Source organism: Chrysochloris asiatica, unplaced genomic scaffold, assembly GCF_000296735.1.
Source record: "Chrysochloris asiatica unplaced genomic scaffold, ChrAsi1.0 scaffold00003, whole genome shotgun sequence".
Taxonomy (NCBI): Eukaryota; Metazoa; Chordata; class Mammalia; order Afrosoricida; family Chrysochloridae; genus Chrysochloris; species Chrysochloris asiatica.
The window spans coordinates 29,146,221-29,166,327 of NW_006408521.1; the positions used below are offsets into that span (position 1 = coordinate 29,146,221).

The following is a 20,107-nucleotide window of genomic DNA, read 5'->3' on the forward strand; positions in this document are numbered from 1 at the left end:
CCCTAAAGTCACCAGAATGGAGGGGCGCAGACAGCAAGGGACCAATGAACAGCTACCAAAAGAAAAGAATGTCCACACCTTTATCTCTCTGGTTCTGCTAGGCATCTGTGGCTGCTCCTATCCTGATCCTTCCCCCACTTGGTCTTACCCAAGAGGGTGGCTCCTGGAGCAGCTGAGTGTCCCGGACTAGAAAGCAATGGATTTCTTACTTATGCCACAAATTCCTCCGGCTGTAAGCCTTCCAACTTTCTAAATATTCCTTTATATGTGGTTCAGAGTTCTGGGATCATCCCCTGAGCCTGCTTGGTAGGGTATTCTGTGTTGTTGCTGGCGGAACTCTTTATTGCACTTCCACCCAACCCACCATCTTGTTTTCAGGAAGCCAGGTCTTTTTTTTTTTTTTTTTTTTTAATAATTTTGAGTTTTGTTTCACATATTCTTCCACTCCATCAAGGATCTTCTATTGTGGTCCCTTTCAGAGCAGTTGGTAGTGGTAGCTGGGCACCATCTAATTCTCCTGATCTCAGAGTTATAGAGACTCATGTTCACATGTTCCATTAGTCTGTTAGACTAATTGATTCCCAGCATCTTCAATCTCATCACTTCTTTCTACATGTACTTTCTGTGCATGGAGAGACCAATAGCTACACTCTTGATCTTTTAATATCCCAGATGCTACACACCAAAGTAGGTGGTAGAACATTATCTTTGTGGACTTTGTTATGCCAATTGACCATGATGTTAGTTGAATATATATTCCATTCTTCCTCCCATACTCATTCAGCATGTGTCTATGTCCATGTATCTCCCTATAGAACACTGTTGTTCCAAGATTGTATCTTTATCACTATTTAATTCTATTCCCTTTAGCCTTTGTATACCTCCATGTGTCATCACCTGTGTTCATCATTCTTCTGCCAACCTCCTTCTTCTTGTATATTGTCCTTCCCCTTCTTGTATATTGCCCCCCCTCCCTGTCACACAAGCTAGCCAGTTTACTGCTCTCCCTTCCCTCCTATCTCTGGCAACCACCATCAAAAAATGTTTCTTTCTTTCAAACTCTTATATATCTGTGGGATATATAAATATGTATTTCCCTCTCTTCCTCCCTTACCCATTCAGCCTATGTCTCAACCCATGTATCTACAGAACATTGTTGTTCCAAGGTTGTGTGTATATCACTATTTACACCTATCCCTTTTAGCCCGTGCATACCTCCCTGTGTCTTCACCTATCTTCATTATTCTTCTGCCACCTTCCCTCTTTTTGTATACTGCCCTCCCTGTCACCCAAACTAACATGAGTCTACCCTCTAGCCAGTGAATTACTCTCGCCTCCCTCCCTCCCACCCCTTATAACCATCAAAGAATGTTTCTTTTCCTCTGGAAACTTTTCCTTAAGTTTTTACAATAACAGTCTCATACAATATTTGTCCTTTTTTGATTGACTAACTTCCCTCAGGAGTCCTGGTGTGGTGCTGAAGATAAAGCTGCAAGGTCAGTTTGAACAGCAAGGTTGGCAGTTCAAACCCACCAGCTGCTCTTTGGAAACCCTAACAAAGTCGCTATGAGTTGGAATCTACTCAAAGGCACTTGAGAACAACAACAATTTCACTCAGCATAATGTCTTCCAGGTTCACATAAGTTATGAGGTGTTTCAAAGATTCATCATTATTCTTCACAGTTGCATAGTATTCCACTGTATGTACCAAAAATTGTTTATCTATTCTTCTGTTGATGGACACTTAGGCTGTCTCCATCTTTTTGCTATTGTGAATAGTGCTGTGTGTGCATATATTGATGTGCATATATTTACTTGGGTCCTAGCTTGTATTTTTTATGGTTACATACTAAGTAGAGACATTGCTGAGTCATAAGGTATTTCTATTTCTAACTTTCTGAGGAAGCCCATACCGTTCTCCAGAGTGGTTGGACTATTTTATAGTGCCACCAGCAATCTAGCGGGGGGATTCAGGTTCTCCATACCCTTGCAGCATTCGTTCTCTCTTTTTTTTTTTTAAGTTTGCTGTTAATGTTGGTGTGAGATGATATCTCATTGTTGTTTAGATTGCATCTTGTGGCACTGTGGGTTAATGTGCTAGACTGCAATGTCGATTTGAACCGCAAGGTCAGTGATTCAAACTCACCAGTTGCACCTCGAAACCGTATACAGTGTGGGTGCGGGTTGGAATGGACTCGATGGCACTTAACAACAACAATGGCTATGGATCATGAACACTTCTTCATATATTTGTTGGCTGCAGGGATGTCTTCCTTGGTGAAGAAATTTAAAATTTTTTGTTAATTTTTTTTTTTTTTTTTAAATAGAGACACAATATGCAGTAGCTCTTAAGTGGCAAATGTGTGTGTACAGACAGTGATGGACTGACTGTACAGTGATACAGAGAGGGATCTCGATTACCTGGGATCATCAGAAAAGGATTTCCTGGAGAAATAGGGTATGAAAGATGGCTCAAGGCTTGAGTATATCAGGCTGATAAAGACAGGAAAACACCTGTTGTCATTGGGGATAATAAGAAAATCTGTGGCAGTAGAAAATAAATTTGGTAATGAGGGGTCATACAGTGTAGGTTCCTGAGTAGCAGCAGAGAGACGCAAGAGAATGCGTTGTTTTAAAATTAAGCTAGTTAACAGCAGTTGCCGCAGTATAGGATTAGGTGAGAGTTAGCGCCTGTAAATGTGGCGCCCACTAGGGGGTGCTGCATCAACACTTGGACTAAGGTGAAAAGAATGCACAGCAGGTAGAACATTCAGACAAAGAGGACGAGTTGGAAAATTCCAAAACTAAAGATATGCAAATATTAACTATATTCTCATTACCGCGTGCTCTACATGTTGGCCTCCTCGCGAAACACAATATTAAGCATTTTAGTACGCCAATGGCACGTGCCACTCTGCCTCTGCCTAAAACGACTACTATTCCCAGGCACCCACGCGCGAGTCCAAGACACTCTTCCTGGGTGCAAGTAGACCTCGCCGCACGGTCTCCTGGGATCTGTAGTTTTGCAGGGTTACTCGGGAGTTGTAGTTTCCGTTCCACAATCGGCTGGGCGAGGCGGCGCCGGCGATTAGAGCAGCTCTGGGTGTTCAGGGGCCAAGATGGCGGCGCGCCGGGGACGGAGAGACGGAGTCGCGCCGCCTCTGGGAGGGAGCCCCGGGCCAGGACCCGGCGGTGGAGTCCGCAGCAGTGGTTGGGGGAGTCGAAGCCAAGCGCCGTATGGAGCCTTGGGCTCTGTGAGTGGCGGGGAGCAGGTGAGAGGCTGGCGGGCGGCCCACGGCTGGCAGCGGAGCGGCGTGTGCCGGGCGGTGACACGTGGACGCTACAGGAAAAGGAGGAAGCGCTATAGAATCGATGCCGGCTGGCCGCGGGAGTCGGGCTGGGCCGGGTGGACCTGGGCCGTTTCCTAGCTGGAGGCGGGGTCCCTATGGACATTCTTAGGGGTCGTCGGAGTAGCAGAGCCGGGTGTCGGAAACCTTATGGGGCAGTGCTAGGTCATGGGACTCAGACTTGAAGACTAAGATTTTGTAAAGATGCCGAATGCTGCATCTTTAACCCAGTGCTACGGTTGCCTTTTTGGAGCCACGTGGGGTGGGGTGGAGGAAACATTTTCCGGAGAACTTGTCGCCTCCCCTCCCCCTCTAGGTGGCCTCGGCACCCACAGGGGTTGCGCTCTTGATGGGGGGGGTGCCGCGGGTCCACGTGGGGGCGGGAAGGGGTTGTCCACGTGGCTCCCGCCCCAAGCTCTTCGGCATCTCCTATCTGCCTAGGAGCCGTACTGCCGGGAACTGGGTGTGTCCCAGTCGGTCCCGCCATCTCCGGCCGAGGCTGGGGCCCCCGGACGGGAAGGGAGGTAGAGGCTGCTAGAGTCAACTTTGCCCAGAGAATTCGAGTTTTTTTTTCTTCTGCTTTGGTCTGCGGCCGCTCTCTACAGGGCATGGTGAAGGACTTTCCATATGTTCTGGGAGTCGGTTCCCTGTGGATGGCGAAGTGTGCTCGGGAGGGTAGAGGGCTGAAGCTGAAGGACTGTGGAATGAGCTTGTGGTGCCTTCTGTCTGGCCGGCTTGGGGTGGAGTGTGAGTCATGGGCACTGGCATTTTGGTTGCCTGCAGTTTTGCTCCATTCGTTACTCAAGGGGAAAGGGGAGTGGCAATATATAACACAGGACAAGCTTCAGTAAAGGAAAGGGATTCTGCTTTCTCTGCTCACTTGTTCCTCTAGTATCTCTTCAGAGGAGACAGCTAAGTCCTGCTCTGTGAACTGACTCATCAGTTGGGTAGTCTGTGTTTAAGGCTCTCTGGAATTTTTTTGCTGCGGATGAGAAAAGTTGGAGACAGTTTAAGAACTATTTTAACAGTTGTTGTTACGTGCCCTCGAGTTGGTTACAATTGGTGATCCTATATAGGGTTTTCGAGGAGCGACTGGTGGGTTAGACTACCGACCTTTTGGTTAGCACTCCGGTACTTATCCTCCGGCGCCACACCATTTATTGGATGGGGCGTTGGGTTCTTTCTATCTGATTCTGTTTGACCTTCAGTTCTCCATACTTGAAAGATGGTACTGTCCCACTCCTCAGTTGAGATCTTAAATGTTCCCACCCAGGGTGGGGTGGGCAGGAATTATTTTGAATTGTTATCTATTTTAACCAACTAAACTGAGCCCTCACTACTTTTTGTTCTTAGGTGGCAGTTGGATTACAGGCTATCAAGTAATGTCAAGTATAGGGGACCAAGCCAGGCCACATAGTGCCCCCTTCCACTTTTCCAGAGGCCATGTCTTGGTGTTGCCTACCTTCTGGGGGGAGAAGCAGGAAGAATGCAAGGTTCAGTTGTGATCCAAGTTAGGTGGCCATTAGGATGTTGGAGAGATTACCCCTCCCTGACAACAGATTGGTGTTTGTGAGCTGGGTAGTTACCACCTATTTATTGAGATATTGTTGCATTGAGGTACAATGGTGAACTGCGCAAACAGTGGTTTGAGGATCTTTTGTTTATATCAGGACAGACATCCAGTTATTTACTGAGGTACAATGGTAAACCACAGAAACATGTTTTTTGCCCTTCAGAATCTTTTGTTTATGTCAGAACAATCAACAAATAGGATGAGTAGGGCAAAAGGAAATACAAGGTATTTGATACTGTATAGTGGGCAACTGCTCCTTGGAACCCTGCTCCTTGGAAACAGGGTCACTGTGGGTCGGAATCAACTCGATGGCACTTAACAACAACTTAGCTACAATGGGCAGTAGTGCAGTAGTAGTTTACTTTGCAGGGTCTGGAAAGGGACAACCAGGTTCTGGTGGAGAAATCTCAGTGCAGATAGAACCCCATGAGTCATATTTTGAAGAGTTTACACTTGATAATTAGGAGCTCTGGTAGCGTAGTGGTTACGAATCGGGCTGCGAACCTTAAGGTCAGCGGTTCGAAACTACCAGTCGCTCCGCGGGAGAAAGATGAGGCTTTCTACTCCCGTAAAGATTTACACCCTCGGAAACCCTGTACAGGGTCGCTATGGGTCGGACCCGACTCGATGGCACTTAACAACAACAACAACAATTAGAACAATTAACTAGGATGCCACTGAAAGGATTTAAGAAACGTGATCAGATGTATATTTAAGGACGTTTCTGGTTTGGAACCCTCTGTTATTCAGTGCCATCGGGTTAGTTCCAGCTGTTTCCGAGGCTTTAAATCTTCATTGGAGCAGAAAGTTTCGAAGTCCAGTACTTATTATATGGAGCTTTGTAGGAACAAATTTGGGCGTAGGAAACCCAGTGGACTGATTGTTGAAACTAGAGATACTGGTGACAGAAGTGTGAACTCAGATTGGACCATTTATGGATTTGTGCTGTTTGAGAATTGTGAGATGGGTGACAAATAGGATGAGTAGAGCAAAAGGAAATACAAGGTATTTGATACTGTATAGTGGGCAACTGCTCTTTGGAACCCTGCTCCTTGGAAACAGGGTCACTGTGGGTCGGAATCAACTCGATGGCACTTAACAACAACTTAACTACAATGGGCAGTAGTTAAGGGCTCTAGTACCTTCCTGATAGTGGTGATGAGTTCCTGGAGTTGGGCATTGCCTTGAAAAGTCTGGCCTGGTGCCTGGGACTCAGATTGGTAGGTGCAGCCTCCTTGTTCACACAGGAGTGTTTTGCTGAGCCAGATGCTATTCAGCTGTTGGTTGTAATTACAGGATTGTGAAGGCCTGGGAGGGGTTAGTGCCTCAAACTTGCCACCCTCTGCTTCATTTCTGGGTTTGGTCTCTTAAAGTATTCTATCCAACCTTTCCTCTCCCTAGGCATCTGAACTCAGCTTGTTAACGTGCGGAGAGTGTATATGCATGTGTGTAATGGTAGTGGGGGCTAGGGCATGTTTGAGCCCACCTGTTGCTTTTTTTATTCTTTGGGAAGGGGTGCAGTTTCCCTTGCTATAGAAGGTGGTGGAGAGCTAGCCTTGGTCTGATTCTTTTGGTATCCGTTTCCTACAGTGGAGATAGCCATGGCTCTGGCCTCAGCAGCCTTATTGCAGCCACTTCTGACTTTGCCCACACCCACACTCATGACTGGCCTGGGTGGAGGTTGCCTGACTAGGCTGAAGATTTTAATTCTCAGAGGTCTGTGGGGTGGGGCCTCTCCATCTGCTGAACCAGGTTTTCTAATTTGCTCTTACCTTCTCTTGAGACACATTAAGATGTTGGGTGACACACTGGAGGACCTTCAAAGTAAAATTGAGATAGGTGTGAATACGAACTGTGTATAAGAGACATGGGTGTCCAGGAAGTTTAAGCCCTTTCAGGAACAAAGAAAAATGTAATAAAATACAAAGGGACTTGGAATATAGCTATAGGAGATTATTTTGAGTTCGGGGGACAGCATGTCATCACCAGAAGAGTGAGTGGTACAGGAAAATATGTGAATTCAAGCAGGTGAGAAGAGATCAACATGAGCAGGGGAATCTTGGGGTGTCTTCTAAAAGAAGGTGGGGTTTGAGCTAAGAGAAGAGAAGCCTAAGTAGGATTTGAGGGAGGTAAGGTTTAGCTGAAACTGTCTTTGTAGTCCTCCTTTGCTTTGCTGTGCCTCTAGGACGGCATCACCACTGCCAGCAGGTGACTTCTGCGGAATGATATTTTTTATTGTTTTACTCTCCGGTTTAATAATCTCTTTTGGATCCACCTGTTTATGGATGAAGTGCAAACTTTGTTTTCTGCTCAGAAGGTCCTTGAAGACTGTCACGCTAGTTAGAACTTTTGCTCATGAGTTGTACTTTATTTCCAGGTAGCCCAGAGGTTTGGTGATGGTGGGGCTGCTGCTGAGCTTGGGCTCACTGAGCACCTGGTTTATGGAGCATATCAGACAGCTGCCCTAAGATGGCCTATGCCCTGCAGTCCTCAGGGTGCCTTCTGACTCCCCACTTTTGCCCTAGGTGCTGCTGCACGAAGAAGGAGATGATTCTGGCTTTGTCAGTCTGTCTCGTTTGGGCCCTTCTCTGAAAGACAAAGACCTGGAGATGGAGGAGCTGATGTTGCAGGATGAGACATTGCTGGGGACCATGCAGAGCTATATGGATGCCTCCATTATTTCCTTCATTGAGGATTTTGGGAGCCTTGGAGAGGTGAGCTGGGCGTGCTGTGGGAGGCTAGAGCTCAATGTTTGGAGCTGCTTATAGCATGGTTCTGTTATCTCTGGACCTGGGCTCCTGAGTGCCCAACCTGACTCCTTGGAGAGTTTTTTTTTGTCTCTTATGTGGGGGTTGGGGTACCAGATTATGTCCCATGTAAGGCTGCTCTGGCAGGCTTGGAATATAGCCCAAGGCCTTTCTCACTGCCTGTGCCTCTGGCCTACATGTCCAAAAAGTTTTGATTTTTGTCATTGAGCTCACTTCCAGCCTAGTCAAGTCTGCTGAGCATCCATCCACATCCTACTCGATGGTGCACGTAGTAGGGGTGATATGAAATCCATCCACACTTAAGACTTGTCATGCACTCATATGTTTCTAAATAGCCAGGAGGTCATTAGAAAAGGGGACCAATCACTAATAGAGAATTCTTTGTGACTATCACATCCTTCTGAACATGGAACTATAATTCTGAAGACATTCCCAGAGTGCAAAGTTGCTTTTATTACTGAAATGAGAAGCTGACAGCATCAGTCAGGGGTCCCCAGCTCAAAAGCTATCTGGATGGAGCTAGAAAACTTTTCTGTGCATTCCCCGTTGTGTTCCATGAAGGGCAAGCTAGCACTCTGAAGATGGAGGATTCTTCTATGCATGCCTCAGCAGAGCATAGTAGAAAAGGCACCCTAAGGTCCTTTCTTCAGCTGATTTTATACCCCAAATATTACATGACCACCCTCTACACTGGTTGCAGTGTGTGGTAGTCAGACATAACGGCTGCCAACCTACAATTTGTTGTTGTTATGTGCCATGGAGTCAGTTCCCACTCATAGCGACCCTGCATAGAGTTTCCGAGGCTATAAATCTTTACGGGAGCAGAAGGCCTCATCTTTCTCCCACGGAACAGCTGGTAGTTTCGAACTGCTGACCATGAGATTAGCAGTAACCACTACACTATCAGAGCTGCCAACCTATATTAGCATTTCTTTCACACTGCTGACAAACAGGCCTTGGGGGGAGTAGGGGGGAGGGGCTGGTCCGAGGCCTATAATTACATCATGCCCCCCTTCTCCCTTCCTGAGACTTGTTGCCAAGGTGATGAGTTGGGTGCTCCCAACTCTTGAAATTTTTTTTTTTATTTAAAGTTTTTATTGTGAATTGAGTAATAGTTTACATGGGAGAACATTGGTTTTACACTCATTGCAATGATTACAATCTCCTCCATGCATCATCATTTGACAGTATTTGCTTCGAGTCGCAATTAGTCATGATTTTCACAATGTTAAGTGTTCCTGTTCAGGAGCACGGTATAGTCTTCCATTTTTGTAAGTCTCTTTTGGTTTCTTATATAGTAGAGTTTTATAGTTTTCTTTGTATAGGTGCTTTGTTTCTTTGGCTACATTTATTCCTAAATATTTCTTCCTTTGGGCGGTTGATTGTAAATGATATTGCTTTCCTAATTCCTTTTCGGCACTGTTATTAGTATATAGGAATCCGACTGATTTTTGTATGTTGATCTTGTACCTTTCCAATTAGTTCAAGTAGTTTTTTTTTTGCCGAGTCTTTGGGGTTTTCTCTGTGTAGGATCATATTGTCTGCAACTAGGGAGAGTTTTACTTCCTCTTTGCCAGTTTGGATGCCTTTGATTTCCCTATCTTACCTTATAGCTCTGGCTCTTGAATATTTTTTAAGTGTTGCCTGGATGTTTTAGAAAAAAAACACAAACACCTGGATTTCCAAAGGAGCTCTGGCAGTGTTGCAGGTTGCGAGTTGGGCTGTTAACTTCAAGGTCAGCAGTTTGGATCTGTCAGCTGCTCTACAAGACAAAGACTAAGCGTTCTACCTCCGTAAACATTTACAATCTCAGAAGCTCTATACAAGGTTGCTATGAGTTGGGACCAAACCACAGCACATAAATACCACCACTACCACCTTGATTTCCAAGGGCCATTTTTAGAAACCAGAGACATAAGGTCCCACAAGGCAGGTCTCAGATGACTCTAGTGGGTGGTAAATGAGATTGGAATCTGTACCACCTGGTCTCTCTTTCCTTCTCTCTGGTAAATTGAACTGCGTCTTGGAGACATGATTCTTTTGGTGTCCAGTGCATCTCAATGGTCTAGTAATTAGTTAACTTGGTGTGTTGATGGGACCTTCCTTCCTGTTGTCTTTTTGGAGCAGAGCAGGTTATCTCTGGAGGATCAGAATGAAGTGTCGCTGCTCACAGCCTTGACTGAGATCTTGGACAATGCAGATTCAGAGAACCTATCTCCGTTTGACAGCATACCTGACTCAGAGCTGCTTGTGTCACCTCGAGAAGGCACTTCTGTGAGTGTCATCAAAGGGGAGGGATGTGTGGTTGGTACTAAGCTTTGTGGGCCGGCACATGTTACTGTGAAGTAAATGCTAATCTCAGATCTTTTCTCCTTTTTAGCTGCACAAGCTACTTACCCTGTCTCGGACACCTCCAGATCGCGACCTCATCACCCCGGTTGACCCATTGGGACCTACCACAGGCAGTAGCAGAGTAAGTAAGCCTGACCTGAGGTTTCAGGGACTCTCAAGAGGTTGAAGTGTGTGGGAGCAGGTCTGAAAAAAATAGTTATCCTGGAGAAAACTCCTTAAGTTTCTCTTCTTTCCTGCAGGTCGATATATCTGTCACAGATTCTTGGGATTTCTCCCCACCTTCTTTCTTGGAGACCTCCTCTCCCAAGCTTCCTAGTTGGAGGACCCCGAGATCACGACCCCGTTGGGGCCAGTCTCCCCCTCCACAACAGCGTAGTGATGGAGAAGAGGAGGAGGAGGCAGCTAGCTTCGGTAGCCAGGTGCTTGCTGGGGAGCTTGACAACTCTGAGAGTAGCGTCCCAGACTTCCCCATGCACCTTGCCTGCCCTGAGGAGGAAGATGAGACAGCAGCAACAGAGATGGCAGTGTTGGCAGCTGGTGACGAGAGCATCTCCTCCCTGAGTGAGTTGGTACGAGCCATGCATCCATACTGTCTGCCCAACCTCACCCACCTGATGTCATTTGAGGATGAGCTTCAGGAACATCTGGATGACTTGACTCTACCTGAGAATTGTGTGGTATTGGAGATTGTTGGCCAAGCGGCTACAGCTGGTGATGAACTGGAGATCCCAGTTGTAGTGCGGCAGATCCCTACTGGGCCACAGCCTATGCTCATGGATGGCTCACTAGAGGCTACTCCAGCCTTGCAGTTGCTTGTGTCCACACCGGAATCTGAGACGGAGACTGTTGTGTCTCCGGAAGAGGAAAAGCTGGAATCAACATGCATGTTGGAGTCCAGAGAGGTCATGGAGCCAGTGGTGCCCAAGAAACCTCAAAATTCACCTGCAAATGCAGTGCTTGGTTCCCAAAGAGCTCGAAGAGGCAGGAAGAAGAAGAACAAAGAGGAGCCAGCAGCCTATGTGGAAGGCTGTGCCAGGAGGCTGAGGTCATCATCTCGTAGTCAGTCTACCATGGTTTTTGAGGTCACCTCTCAGGCAGGCAGCTTGCAGGAGAAGTCTCAGGAGGAACATCAAAGAGAGCTTGGTCCTCCCAGAGGTAGAGGGAAGCCCCGGGCTTGGGCTCGGGCCTGGGCAACTGCCTTGGAAAAGCCCAGCTCTGCAAACTTGGAACGTGGTGCTGGACAAGTTAGCCCTGCTAAAGATGAACTTTTAGATCTCTACCCCAAGGTGGTTGACACCGTCCAAACCAAACCTGTTCCAGTCCCGTTCTCATTAGTTGACTCTGCTCAAGCTGACTGCATGCCAGTTGACTCTGTTGAATCTAATCCCACTGCAATAGAACCCTTTCTAGCTGACCCTGTAGCTGTTGACCCTGCTTTGGTTGACCCTAGTTCAGCCAACTCAGAACTAGTGGACCCTCTCCCAGCTGACCAAGCTCTAATTGAGCCTGTTTTGGCTGACTCAGCAGTCATCGATCCTACAGTGGTGGCTCCCATCTCAGATGATTTGCCACCAGTTGACCCTGTTCCTGTCAACCCAGCACCACTTGACCCTGTTCCTAATGACCTTGCTCCAGTTAAACCTGTGCTAGTTAGGCCTAGGCCAACTGATCCCAGGCGTGGTGCAGTGTCATCAGCTCAGGGGAACCCAGCTTCCCAGTTGCTCTTGGAATTGGAGTCCTCAGATCACCCAAAAGCCATCATCCCTGAAGTCAAGGAGGTTGGAAGTAGTATTAATGCCACAACCCAGGAAGCTAGACCTCGACCTCTCAGCCTATCTGAGTACTGGCGACGAAGACAGCAACGCCAAACAGACACAGAAGAGAGGAGTCCCCAGCCTCCAGCTGGGAAGTGGCCCAGTCTCCCAGAGACCCCCACAGGGTTGGCAGACATCCCTTGTCTTGTCATTCCACCAGCCCCAGCCAAGAAGATGGCTGTGCAGAGAAGTCCTGAAGCTCCCCTTGAGGTTCCCGCTGAGGCTTGTGTTGTGCCTGTGGGTCCCAGCCTTATTACTCCCACTTCTGAACTGTCTTCAAGCAAACCTGTGACCTCAGTTCCCACTGAACAGGTGCCATCCCAAGAGATGCCACTGCCTGTAAGGCCTCCACCTCCTGTGCAAACCGTATCTCCTGTCAGGCCCATGCCTCCCATAATGCCTACTCTGCCTTTTCCCCCAGGTGGGCTAAGCATGTCCCTCATGCTGCCCCTTCCTCCAAGTGGGCAAGGGGTCCCCAGCTTGCCCCCACCACCTTTGCAACCTCCTAGTCTTCCAATGCCTATGGGGCCAGTGCCACCTGATCCCTACAGCCATTATGCTTCTGTGCCACCCTGGCCTTGTTATCCACCTGTGCCCCCTTCTGGATATCCTTGCCTGCCCCCACCACCACCGGGACCCCTTATATCTGGTACTCCTGGCTCCTATGCTGTGCCCCCCACTTGCAATGTGCCTTGGGCACCCCCTCCTGCCCCAGTCCCACCTTACAGTTCCACCTGTTCCTATGGGCCATTGGGATGGGGCTCAGGGCCGCAGCATCCTCCGTTCTGGCCTAATGTGCCTCCACCTCCTTTACCTCCAACTTCTGTTGGGAGAGTTGGTCCTCCACCTAAAGTAGAGCCCAGTGTCATCCCAGCTGGCCTTCCTGAAAGTGTACTTCCTATGGCTGTGGCTCCTCCAGTCAGTCTTGGGCCTACTGGTCAGGGAGTTCCACAGATAGAACCCACCAAGGTAGATGTCAAGCCAGTACCTACATCTCCCCATGTGAAGCACAAGGTGTCTTTCCCGGTGCGAAGCCCCCAGACCCAGGCTCCTCCCTCTCTGCCTGCTGAGAGTGTGGCTGTTGAGGAGGTTGTATCAGAGAAGCCAAAACCTGAGACCCAGGAGACGAGCCACCAGGAGAAGCTTCCCTCTTCTTGCAAGGCTGTGCTTACTACAAAGCAGAGCACTGGCCCCAAGTTGCCTGTTGTCCACCCAGCATGTCTAAGGAAGCTATCCTTCCTGCCTACCCCATGTACCCAGGGCCCTGAGGACGTGGTACAGGCTTTCATCAGTGAGATTGGTGAGTGCCACACAATTTAGTTGGTGTGAAGAAGGGTTCAGGGCTTGGATGGAGAGTAATTTCCATAAAACAGGGTAAATCACCTTAATGGACCTTGGGTAGACTTCTTCGGAGGGTTTCCAGGAGACATAGCTTTTGGTTTGTTGCATCTTTCCTCCTATCATGGTTTCATTTAGTATAGTGGGCAGGGATACATAGTGGGGAAGGGAGATCATTTAGGACTTCCTGAGACTTATGTAATTGGACTTGGTTTCCTATCCTGTGTTGTATACCTCCATAGGGATTGAGGCATCGGACCTGTCCAGTCTTTTGGAGCAGTTTGAGAAATCAGAAGGTGAGGAAACCTGGGTAGCTTCATTCCAACCCTTTTGACTGCTACTTTTTTTGGGGCCAGCCCTGTGATTACTTAAATTGGGATGAGGGGGGGAAATATTTTCAGCCACTAGAGTGGCTCCAGAAGCCTGGTGTGGTGCTATAGGATAAGCACTGTACTGCTAACTTCAAGGTCAATGGTTCAAACCCACTAACTGCTCCTTGGAAACCCTATACATCAGGGATGGGGAACCTCCTTTCTGCCAGAATTTGTAACATCATTTGCGGACCATACAAAATTATCAACTTAAAAATTAGCTTGCTATATTTGGTCAAATATTTAAGTAGCTCAATCCTGATGTGATGTGAGGATCTGTAGTTGCCTTGGCAGGGCCAGACCAAATGATTTTGTGCATCTTATATGGCCTGTGGGTCAGATGTTCCCCACCCCTGCTATACAGGGACGCTATGAGTCCTACTCAACGGCACTTAACAATAGAGCCCCAAATTGGAATTGGCAGGTGGGATTTACCTGTAATACAATCTAAGCTCAAGTGGGTTGGGGTTGTTGGGGACATCTAGAGGGATGAGAAGGAGTCCTGGTGTGGTGCTTCCAGATAATGCGCTAGACTGCAAGGTTGGTTTGAACTGTAAGGGTTGGCAGTTCAGACTCACCAGCAACTCCTTGGAAATCCTATAAGGGTCATGATGAGATGGAACCGACTCAACGGCACTTAACAAGAGGGCCTCAAAAGATAGAATTTCAAGGAGAATGTGTGTATCACTGTTAACAGGCATAAAGTGCATGGAAGGGTCATATATGTTAGGAAGGCAGTAAATAGCTCAGCTTTCTAGGTATAAGGCATGGCTGTAGACACTGTGAAGGAAGGATGCTGTGTCTTCTCTAGGAGCTTGTGATCTAACTGGGGAGAAAAATAGGCAGAATTGACAACTGAATTGGTAGAAGGTATCTAGAGTACAAGGCAAAATATGAATGTAGGACAGAAGTAGTCTTAAGAAATTAGTGAGTGTCAGAATTCACTGTGGAATCTAGTTGTTTCTGAGAACAGATTTCTCTTAGAAGAGCTCAGTAGAAGGTATGCAGGGAAAGTGGATGGTCCATCTTTGGGTCTCCAAGCCAGCCTTCTTGCACCTAAGTCTGGAACATTTGGTTGAGCTATTAATTACTATGGTTTCTTTGCAGCCAAAAAGGAGAGCCTTTCCCTGGCTCCTGTTGACAGCTTGACTGTGGGAAACTCAAGGTAAGTATAGAGGCATGTGTCTAAGTTACCCTACATCTGTTGGTCAGCCAACCGGTATTCCAGGACTGTTGAATGGATGCTTATGTTGCAAGGATGATTAATTAGTCTGCTCTAGAGGCTTTCTTCTTGCTTTACCCATCCCCTACTTTGCCCAGTGCTGGACACTGTATTGGGTATCATTGTGAGTGGGTGTGTACTGTCTTCCAGCTCATTTCAGTCCAGGAATCCAAATATCCTTAGGATTTCTTTCCTTCATTTAATAATTTCAGTGCTAGTCAAGGTATAAGAGGCAGTGGAGGGAAGATGTCCAAGGCTAGGGGCTAGGTCTTCCCTGACTCCTTGGAGGCTACAAGTGCTGAACACTTTCTTGTTCCCCAGTGCACTGAAGTCTTTTTTTTCCCCATGCTTATGACACCCCTTGCTATTCTTTATGCATGTTCCCTTCCACATTTAGCGTAAGGTTGATTTGAGCTGGGTAGGCAAGGCTCCTGACTTGAAAGAGTTGTGGGGTATTCAAGGTCATAGGCAGCCTGCCTCGTAGAATTAGGCTGGGCCAAGTTGAAATCCAACCTATAGTTCAGTCACTGTGACCCCTCTCATGTTGGAGGAGAATGCTGAGATCGGTTTGTATATCCCATGACCTCTCTACACTCAACCCTTTCCCACTGCTGTGTGAGGAGAGCTGATGTACAAGATATTGAGGAGACAATGAACCAGGCTTTCCCTTTTCCCCCCCACCAGCAGCGTTGACACTCCCCAGGAGAAGAGGCCCCTAGACCGGTTACAAGCCCCAGAACTGGCCAACGTGGCAGGTGGGTTCTGGGTGGGGAACTGCCTTTGTGTAGTTCATGCAGCAAACATTTTCAGAGCCTGCTCAGCACCAAGTATGGATGGGTAGGTGTTGGGGATCCAGAGATCTCCATCTTTGAGGTGTGCCCAATCTAGCGGCCAGATGTGTACACAGATGAGCATGTTGAGTGCTAAAGAAGATTGGTTCACAGTGGGGATAGATGAGCAGTTAGAGAAGGATTATATGATGGGCTTTCAGAAATTCCATTATCTTTTAAATTTCATTTTCCAGGAATTTTATGAAGGCCCCTTGTATAGAAGATAATCACCCAAACTGATTAGGTTGAATTAGTGGATAGGGTATTCAAGATAAAGGAAGCAACTTGAGTAAACTTGAAAAAGAAACACCTTGGTGTGTTGGGGTGTGTGTGAATAGTTTGTTTTGGCTGAAGTATAGTGATTGGCAGAGGTAAAGCCCTTTAAGTGGCAGATAGATCAGTTATGGGGATCTTGAATGTCTTGTTGATCTGTTTAGACTATCCTGTGTATGGTAAGAAGCAATTTAAAAAGCTTTACCAGATTGGTTTTGGGGAGCTCCCTTTAGCAGGAATGTAGATGATAAGGTGGATGAATGTGAAACCAGAACCTGGAAGACCATTGGAAGATAATTGCATGAGTTCAGGAAAAATGCATTCCAGAAGTTGGATAGTAATGGATGGAAGGGGTAGACCTAAAAATGGAGAGAACCTGGTCATCAGCTAGGTTTGGGAGTTGAGGATGAAGAGTTCAGGAAGGACCCTAGAAGTTGTGTTGTTATTGCTGGTCCCTGATACGAAAACACAGGGTAGTGGGAGAAATTGGGCTGTTGACCATGCTTCTTGTACTTTTTGAGATGAAATGGCGGTCTTTGGAACCTATTTGCTCAGTATTTGGAACTGTAGAATGGGATCTCACCCTGCTGTCTCCATCCCCCTCCCCCCGCCTCCCACAGGACTTACCCCTCCAGCTACCCCTCCCCACCAGTTATGGAAGCCCCTGGCGGCTGTCTCACTGCTGGCCAAAGCCAAATCTCCTAAGTCCACCATCCAGGAGGGGATTCTGAAGCCTGAAGGAATTACAGAGGTCAAACATCCAGCTGCAGCCCGCCTCCAAGAAGGGGTCCATGGCCCTAGTCCAGTCCATGTGGGCTCTGGGGACCATGACTATTGTGTCCGGAGCAGGACCCCACAGAAAAAGATGCCTGCCTTAGTCATTCCAGAGGTGGGTTCTAGATGGAACATCAAACGTCATCAGGACATCACCATCAAGCCTGTGTTGTCCCTGGGCCTAGCTGCCCCTGCTCCCCCCCACACTGCTGCCTCCCAGGAGCCACTGGATCACAGGACTAGCAATGAACAGGCAGATCCTCCAGCCCCTTACCTTGCCCCAACCACTTTGTTGTCCCCTGAGGCCTCACCCTGTCGGAATGACACAAACACTAGGACTTCCCCTGCATCCTCAGTCAAGCAGCGATCAGTGCGCTGTTACCGCAAAGCCTGCAGGTCACCCAGCCCCCAAAGCCAATGTTGGCAGGGCCGCCGAGGCAGCAGCAGCCGTTCTGTCAGCTCTGGGTCCAACGGGGCCAGCGAAGCATCTTCCTCCTCATCGTCGTCTTCCTCATCCCGATCCCGGTCCAGGTCCCTCTCCCCCCCACACAAGAGGTGGCGAAGGTGAGCGCTTGGTGGTCGGTTAGATCCTTTGCAGTTAGGAGCTTCAGGAACTCTTCTCTGGTTTCCTTTGAAAACTTTATACATTGTGTTTGACTCAGACATTTAGGTACACCTTTGGGTTTTGTCTTCTTTCTTGGGTGGTTGATGGCGACAGGCAGTGGGAAGAAAGTTTTGATCCTCTGTTGGAGTTTGGGGTATACCAGAGGTCCTCTGCTTCCTTGAGACCTGCCCTAGGGATACTCCTAGGGTTTGACTTTGACCATGTTGATTCTTTTACATACTATATTGGACTTCATTGATGACATTTTCTTGGTGATATGTGGGATAATGGAGTCCTGGTGTGGCGCTGTGGGTTAATGTGCTGAACTGCAAAGTTGTTTTGAACTATAAGGTCAGCAGTTCAAGCTCACCAGCCGTTCCTTGGAAACCCTATACAGGGTCATTATGGGTTGGAACTGGCTCAACGGCATTTAACAACACAATAACATGTGGGCTAATTGTTAAATTAGAAACAGTCTTTTTAATCACCTATTGAGGGAAGATTCTGGGGCAGTTCCTTTGGGAGTCACTGTAGTCTTTATCTATTTCATGGCAGCAATTTCACTCCTAATATTGGACCTAAATTTTCCCCTGAATGAAGAACTCTTGGTTTTGACAGTTTGAATGCCTTCAGAAATGGCCCCTGCTCTGGTCTCTCACAGTCCCTCCCTGTTATTCTGTGGTTGTAGCAGTTCTATGAGACATGGGACAGGAGCAACAGGCCACAGACACAGCTTTGGTCTCAGTACCACAGATAGCTGGCCATGAGACGTACGGCTCCGCCCTTACTCTGGGTCTTTTGTGTTTTTCTTATTTCTGATTCTTAGTATTTTTAATTGTACAATTGAAAATAGGATCTTTGTCCAAACATTTCAGATGTATCTAAAGTTCCTGTGAAGAGCCTTAGTGTTCATCCAACAAGAAAAAGTGCTCCTCTAGACATCTTTTTGCTCTGCTTTATCTCTGGTCTTGGGTCTCCTGAAAGGGAGGCAGAACTGGTGCTGGGGTAGTCCTAGCATTCCTGCATGCCCCTTTATTCTCCAGGTCCAGCTGTAGTTCCTCTGGACGCTCACGAAGATGTGCTTCTTCCTCCTCATCCTCCTCGTCTTCCTCATCCTCATCCAGTTCTCGAAGTCGTTCCCGCTCCCTATCTCCTCACCGGAGAAGTGACAGGAGGTGGCGGTGAGCATGTGCACCTGGGATGCAGGCACTGGAGAACTCTGAGTCTTGAGTGGTCTTGGGTTTGGGGAGCTAATGGCACCTCTTCCTCCTGTCAGGTACAACGCTTACCATTCACATGACTATTCCCAAAGGCAGAGAGTGCTGCAGAAGGAGCGTGCAATAGTGAGTAGTGGAACAGGTCACGGAAGGAGGGCTTCCCCCCTGAGCCATGGGCTGTAAGAGTCAACTGCTGCTATGCTTCTGGCTCATGCTGGGTCTGTTTTCCTTGCTCCAACATAGGAAGAGAGAAGGGTGGTCTTTATTGGGAAGATACCTGGCCGCATGACTCGGTCAGAGCTGAAACAGAGGTTCTCTGTTTTTGGTGAGATTGAGGAGTGTACCATCCACTTCCGTGTCCAAGGGTAAGCCTGGGCCCCATTCAGCTACTGATGCTGCTTCATCTTTCCCCTTTGATCTGGTGTACTGGGCATTGGAGAACACTTTCATTTCTATAATCAGAGGGCTGGCCATTTGGGAAATGGGAAGAACCACCCCAGACCCTCTCTGTACCCAGAGCTATTGTCTGTCACCCCTCCATGATATGTGTCCAAATGGCTACCTCAGCCTTTGCCTCACCTTCCTCACTAGTGACAACTATGGCTTCGTCACTTACCGCTATGCTGAGGAGGCATTTGCAGCTATTGAGAGTGGTCACAAGCTTCGGCAGGCAGACGAACAACCTTTTGATCTCTGCTTTGGAGGTCGCAGGCAATTCTGCAAGAGAAGCTATTCTGATCTTGGTGAGTGAAGGGCCTGAGGTTTGGGCGTACTTTATCCCCTCCCTAGAAGGGTTCTCAAACCTTTGAGTGTGGGGCTAGGCAGGCGTGTCTTCATCTGACATATGAAGAACCTAAGGGGTAGAACGAGAGAAAAAAAGGGGGGCTCTTGAGTGTCTTGGACTTAAAATCAGGGCAATTTTAGTTTCATTCATTATTGGGATGGCTAGCTATTTGAGAACCGTATAGTTGGGAAGTGGTGGTCCAAGGCCTCTGATCCTTGACATTTGGTCTTTTTCTATAGACTCCAACCGGGAAGACTTTGACCCTGCTCCTGTAAAGAGCAAATTTGATTCTCTTGACTTTGACACATTGTTGAAACAGGCCCAGAAGAACCTCCGGAGGTAACCCTGGGCTCTCCTTCCCCTTGTTCTTTGGAGGTGCCCAACCTTCTCCACCCCTTTCCCCAACTCTAGGGGAGAGAGCTGCTAGTGAGGAGATGACTGTTTTATAAAGAAATGGAAAAAAGTGAAATAAAAAAAAAAAAATGTGTAAAATCAGATTTTTTAAGGGGTATTTGTTTTTTTATAACAGGTATTGAAACAAGATAATTTGCATTCTTATGTAAGATGGGTGGGGCTTGAGGGGCTCCCTTGGTGTTTGGAAAATCTAAGTCACTATGCAGACTAATAAACATGAATTACAGAGAACGCCCACATGTGATTGTGCTTCTTTCTATGGTGTTACTGCCAAACAGACTCACTTTTCGTCTCTGAACCTTTATCTGGTCAGGTACATAATTCGACTGGCCTTGAAACTTGACTCCTCAAGTGTGTTATTTATGAAATCATTTACTTCTGACAGTTATTCTCACGCTTTAAAGGTTTAGTATTTCAATCATCTTG

The 20,107-nt window shown here is 47.5% G+C and overlaps 1 protein-coding gene across 1 annotated transcript; it reads left to right on the forward strand.

Annotated features, from left to right (window-relative positions):
* Nucleotides 1–3,119: 3,119 nt before the first annotated feature.
* Nucleotides 3,120–19,610, forward strand: PPRC1 (peroxisome proliferator-activated receptor gamma, coactivator-related 1). The gene is made up of 14 exons (XM_006831282.1): nt 3,120–3,272; nt 7,446–7,634; nt 9,816–9,962; nt 10,069–10,161; nt 10,280–13,154; nt 13,435–13,488; nt 14,671–14,728; nt 15,470–15,540; nt 16,509–17,226; nt 18,310–18,447; nt 18,543–18,609; nt 18,727–18,848; nt 19,075–19,226; nt 19,507–19,610. Exons 1-14 carry the CDS (start codon nt 3,120–3,122, stop codon nt 19,608–19,610), a joined length of 4,941 nt encoding a protein of 1,646 aa, XP_006831345.1.
* The last annotated feature ends 497 nt before the right edge of the window (nt 19,611–20,107 follow it).